The sequence below is a fragment of the Aplysia californica genome, unplaced genomic scaffold, assembly GCF_000002075.1.
Source record: "Aplysia californica isolate F4 #8 unplaced genomic scaffold, AplCal3.0 scaffold00152, whole genome shotgun sequence".
Taxonomy (NCBI): Eukaryota; Metazoa; Mollusca; class Gastropoda; order Aplysiida; family Aplysiidae; genus Aplysia; species Aplysia californica.
In genome coordinates this window covers 1,356,618-1,362,830 of record NW_004797422.1, presented here as the reverse complement: position 1 = coordinate 1,362,830, position 6,213 = coordinate 1,356,618, and the positions used below count along the sequence as shown (strand labels likewise).

The following is a 6,213-nucleotide window of genomic DNA, read 5'->3' as shown; positions in this document are numbered from 1 at the left end:
CACGTTGTAGTATTCATTGTCCAACATTTCAAAGAAACTGTGAGACAAACTACAGTTAATATGGGTATCGTTGTCTCGGAACAGGAAGGAAGAGATTAGGCCCACGCATCAGATTAGATGGCTATGGAATCGAGATTGGTCAGCCATATAATATGGTACGGTTGATACAATTTCGAATCAGCAGACGAGAAGAACATCTTCCGGTGTACCTTAGTATACATCTTTATTCGGGTTTTTTTGTTTTGTTTGTTTGTTTATTTATTGTTGCTTTTAAACATTTGTTTTCAAACAGTCTAAAGCATGTCAGTGAATATGAAAAGCAACGGCGTACTGTTTCTAAAGATACACGTCGTGTTTCCACGTTTTGAAGCAAATCCGCATACTGAAACAATAGACAGATTTTTAGAGCGCAGGAGTGCTGCTATGGTTTGTTGTTGTTGTTGTTACTGTTGTTGCAACTTTACGAGTTCGCCAAATGCATAATATGGGTTTAACACACCAAAGGATATTTATGAGACTAGGACTCCTAAATTTTAACGGTCATTTCCGATAGTACCAACACGACAAGTACCAACACGACATATATGAAGGGATCAAGTGAAAATTATAATAAGTCCATTTGGAGAATAAAAAACAAACAAACAGCACCAGGGCACCACCTCTTAACTTGCATCCATACCAGTAGAACAGAATCCTATGAAATCAATAAAGTGAAGTGCCAACTAAGTAATTCACAAACTATATCTCTATAAAATAGCAAACCAAGTTAAGAACACACCAAGTCCACCACTAAAAAGTCTAAAATAGCCAAGTCATGGTAGGATTAATGTGAAATCGCCAGGGTTTTTTTTTTTTGTGTGTTTTTTTTTTTCACGTGAGCCCATCACATGAGTGAATGTCCTCGAAGACTAAAAAACCAAATAAACAACAACAACAAAACCCAAAGACAAAAACAAAACAAAAAACCCTCTCAAGTTCAGGAACGCTTACGCTCCACTGGAAATCGGATCATAGTAATCCGCACCTTAGCCCGGCATGCTACCACTACTTGCCAATTGAGCAAATGGTGCGTCCCATGAGAGCCACTAATCTGCTATGCGCGAAAAGAACAGTTTACCTTCCTGCATGTAATTCCCCCGAGAACCCGTCAGTCCCACCTTGATGTTCTGAAGGGGAAAGCAACTCGCCATGTTTGTTGGGAATTGTTTATCAAACCTTTTTCAATATGCCCATACAGTAATTAATTTTATCTCTTAAAAATCGGGATCTTCGATTTGAAAGCAATCTTCAAAATGGCCACATCAACTGTATAGATAATCAAAAAAATGCCTCAAATATCCAAAGTTCAAGAATTTACTTTGGGCTCGTCACATGACTTGATGCACTTGCGAGCACCGTAAAATTTTTACCAAAAACAAATCATCCCTTGAGGGTTTGAATCATCCATCAAAATCTCAGCCTTGTATGATACAGAAGGTTTGAGGTCCGGGCAAACAACAACATATTTTGAATCTAAACAATATATTAAAACACATGAGTAGTAGAATAGTCTGACATGGCCACCTATTGTCGAAGAAAAGATTATCTTTTTTGACAGATGGCTGTCGTAGGCAGGACTGATCAAAATTTAAAAAAAACCCAAATCGTTTCTTTTTGAGGTTCCAACTGGAGACAGTCGCAGGCTTGGGCCGAACTGCCATAAGCCCCTTTAAAAAGTTACCGACTGGAGGGGGTAACTTTTTCCTGATCAGTGTGATTTTTTAATAACATTTTCCTGCGCTATTATTATTAATATCTAAAATATGGTATCATTTCTCACTACTGCATTGTTTACTCCCTTGCAGGCTTTAAACAGTTTTCTGACAGGCATCGTCTGGGGCAGTGAAGTGAAAGGCGAGTGGAAATGGCACTCCAACATTCCCACCCTCAAGTCTCCCACGCCAGGGCTCGTTACTTACTACAAGTACCTGGAACGAAAACTCGTGAAGAACACAGCAGACCGTGCCATGCTGAGACTGCAGACCGGAGACTTCACAAGGACTCCTTTGGGCAAGATCTTCCGCAAACATTTTGAGATACATCTGGCTCGCCTCTCGTGGCAGCACGACTGGGAGACGTCACGTGACAAAGTGCTTACAATGGACGGGCGGGATGGGAGGCCGTATCACTATATCCTGCCGTCCGTGTACAAACTCCTGCACCATCTTGTCGCCACCAAACGGGATTTCGCCATCATTATACGCACGTATGGTAGAGACGCTAACAACGTCTTGTCCAGCTTGCATTACGGACTAAGGGGCCACCATCCGGCCTTCAGGTCTCCCTTGTACATCCCCGTGGATAAAACACCAGGTACCATCAAGAGAAGTGGAAACTCGTTCGAGCTGAAGACTTTCGCGACGAAACGAGAGCAAGAGATTCACCAGCTGCTGACACACGAGAGAGACATCTACCGTTTGATGTGTGCCTCCAAAGGCATCTCGGGTTATGTTGATGATTTCTTAGCATGGCAAGATAACAACTACAACCACACCTCGGGAAAACCCATCTGGATCGACCCGAGCGATCATCGTCATCACCACATTTTCTTTGACGACAACTTCAGAGCGGATGACGAAGACAGCATCTTGGACGTTCGAATGTTTCGGAAAGAAAATCCAGGCAAAGCTGAGAGCTTGAGCCATGCAGAGTTGGTGGACTTGGAGGAAGTTTGCCTTGTACAAGCTGATTTGCTGGAAAGCATAGCGGATGAGGATTATTTCATCAAAACGGTCCAGAAATGCGAAGAGAATTACGCGCGTATGGTGATGGGCGGAGAATTGTGACGACCGAGTGCTCAAAACAAAGACATGCCTTTTCATTATACATGTAGCCTACTACAGATACTGCAGCGTAAAGATATTTCAGCTTCATTTTCAGAGATGTCATGAATCAAAAACGAATTCATCCTATTGAAACAAACAGATTTCTATATAAGCAATAGGATCAACATAGTTACAAATAGTTGCAATGAGCTCCCTGATAGCAGAAGGCCTCTCTGGGCCGCACCAGTGTATGGAAACCCAGAGAAAAATGTCATTTGTTGTCTGCTTAAATCCACACTGTTCGTGAAGGGAAAGCGCCCGTTAAGCATTTACTTTTTGCCACCCCAAAGCCTCAATGAATTACTACTTACTAGTATATGCATTTAAATGCTTACTGTCGGCGAAATGTAATAAGTAAACGATGTTGTTAAATGGCATACGCATGCTTGCACAAACACATGCACCCACAAGCATATACGATACCTATACATGAACAGTACCCCCCCCCCCCCCCCCATTTTCACCTTAACAACATATACACACATTATACTATGGATGTATGCATGCACATACACACACAGGGACACACACACACATAAACAAACACACACTCACACACATAAAGCAAGCATAAGCTGTTTATTAACATTTAGACAGAGGATAATGAGTCTGAATGTATTATTCTGTGATATTAATTTTTGCACTGAAAAATTGATGGTACTGAGTGATTGTTACATCCACTCCCTCATAAAGTCAATGAGTATTATGTTTTTTGTGGTTAAAAAATTAATGTTGGTGTTTTTACGCTCTCATTGACGCAATTTGGATCATTTAGGAGACAAGCTACCAACCCTGCCTGTCAGGGCCAATCCGGGCTGAGAGGAAAACAAAATCCCAGCTGAAAAACCAAGATACTTGATAAAGATTCCAACTCACTCGGGAATTGATCTCAGGTGTTCTGCTTGCAACAACGAAGTGCTGCAAAAAAACAAACAAAAAAAAACACTGGTATTTTGGTTTCAATTATCTTGGATAAAGAATTTGCTTCTGGAACTATATGAGCCTAATTTCTGTTGACGAAAGCATAGATAGTCAAAAGTCTGTGGAAATACTTTTAAAAAAACGTATTGCTGTACGAAGAACAATTAAAAGACTTGGAAATGATAATCATTTATAGTGAGAAAGCTCTTGGTTCAGGGTCAAAAGACAAGAATTGTAATTGAAAAGTTTGTCTCCACCCCTGTGAAAGTACGAGTAGCTTGGCTAGTACTAACAGAAAACCAAAAACTGAAAAGTCTATGAAGGAAAAATAGTTTTTGTTATGAACTTGGAAGAACACATACATCTCAGCAGTATAACTCTAGTCTTAAGTACCATTAAAATATTTTTTAGCTTTTGATTGTTCTTTTAAGTATCAAGATATCAAATTAAGGACATAATAATACAGCAAGATCTGCACCACTCTTTTTATAAAATTTATAAAATTTTAATGTAACATATATTATATAAGAGCCCTTATTTGAACAAATATTCTTTTCAATAATATTGTTGTTCATTCAAAATGTTTTCAACAAAGGGAGACATTCCAGAGATTACAGAGTGCAGAGGAACTTCATATCATCACAACGAGTGAGTTTTCCTAAGAAACAATTATCCCATGCAGCTGTTCTATTGGCTGGGTAGGTAGCACATGCACCAAGTCCTGTTGTGGTCACCATGGACGTGTTAATAAAGTCAATTGAACACTGCAACTGCTCAATTGTCTAACATCAAAATATGGGGAACCGCTATTGGGTTCTTCTTACCTTGAATTAGTAAAACTGTTATGAAGTCAATAATTGTAATATCCGTCCAAAATTTTAAGTTTTACAAATATGTTTTGTTCAAATTTATCTTTATACGCTACATAGATTTATTTTTATGATAATGTACAGCAACAGAATGCATATCTGAAGTGTTGCACTTCAGATCAGTAAACCAATATGGCTACAATTAAAAGTTTTTAAAAAATCTGTTGCTTTTATAATATCATAGCTCTTAACCTTCCATTATCATTATAATGTAAATGATGTACCAATTGGCGTTATATGAAGGCCCTACTGATTTACCATTGAAATAAACATTCCCAAAGAAGTTCAGTTACCGCTCTTCTGATTCTGTTTTGCTTCAACTTCAACACGTTTCTTTCGTAGCTTCACTCTTTTTGTGCCATGACGTTATCAGATTTCACATTTTCATGTGTGGTGGAAAAAGTCAGTGACATCGGTGCCTGACACAGAAAGAGTTATGTTACTTAGTTACTAGATACTTACTTCATGTAATGTCTCACTTTGCATCACATTCACCACAAATGAATGCAAGTTACAGATGCTTCTACTATGAAATAAACTTTACAAACCAGTCTTTCTGATTCATGCTGTGTGAACTCTTCATAATGTACATGCATGAATGACATCAAAGTGCAGAGATATTTGCAATAGATTCCATGATTCGTTGTTCCAATCAATAAACTGTCTATGAAACATACCTTCGGAAAACCTTTTATTCTTGCTGGTGTAAGTGTGCATGTATGTGTGTGTGTGTGTTTGTGTGTTTGTGTGTGTGTGTATAGCCTATATATATATATGTGTGTGTGTGTGTGTGTATTTATGACAAAGTAGCCTATATATATGTTTGTATATTGAATAAGCTCCTTGAACTAATGTGTACATTCAGTAGTAAAAAAGGAGAGCTTACAGATCAACATCTATCTCAAAGGGATAGAAACTATTTTTTTTAATATAGGTGTTTTTACGCCCCATCAACACAATTTAAGTTAAGATAATTTAGGGGGGCTTTACCTCTGCCTGTCACAGGGAGCCCCGGCTGAGAGAGATACAATGTCCCAGCAAAAAGATCGGGATACTAAAAGAATAAATTCTCTCCACACAAGAATCCAACTCAGCTCTAGTAATAGCAAAAAGCAAAGTACCTAACCACAACACCACAGATGCGGGTGCATAGAGACTACAGAAATAGAGTCTAAGATAGTCTTCAGACAGCTTTGGTTTAGAAAAGCTGGGATTTTACAATTTCACCAACACCATCCTTCAGTGCTAACAGTAACAATAATGGTTGCAACGTTAAAATAAGAGAAACATTAAAAGAAACAAACACCTGGTTTCAGAATCTGAAAAAGGTTTGATTTTAATGGACATCTTTAAAGTAAAAATACTAAAGACAGAACCATAAAAAATTAAGCTTCATTCTCTAAATATACCGGGAATATAACAAAGTATCATTAATTGTAAAATCTTATTTGGAAATGAATTTCTAAAACTGTAAGCAAAAAGCACTTCTTTAGAAATTAATTTTTAAAGCTGAGTTTCTCCTGAGCGTATTATGATTGTAACATATCAAAACACACCCT

The 6,213-nt window shown here is 38.2% G+C and overlaps 1 protein-coding gene across 1 annotated transcript in view; it reads left to right on the top strand.

Moving 5' to 3' along the window:
* LOC101848656 overlaps positions 1 to 3,164 on the top strand; it is a gene marked incomplete at its 5' end in the record, with an annotated part of 4,108 nt that extends 944 nt beyond the window's left edge. The window contains 1 exon segment of the mRNA XM_013081950.1: positions 1,845 to 3,164. Within this exon segment, the coding sequence (XP_012937404.1) occupies positions 1,845 to 2,825 (981 nt within the window). The 3' untranslated portion in view covers positions 2,826 to 3,164.
* Positions 3,165 to 6,213: the final 3,049 nt, after the last annotated feature.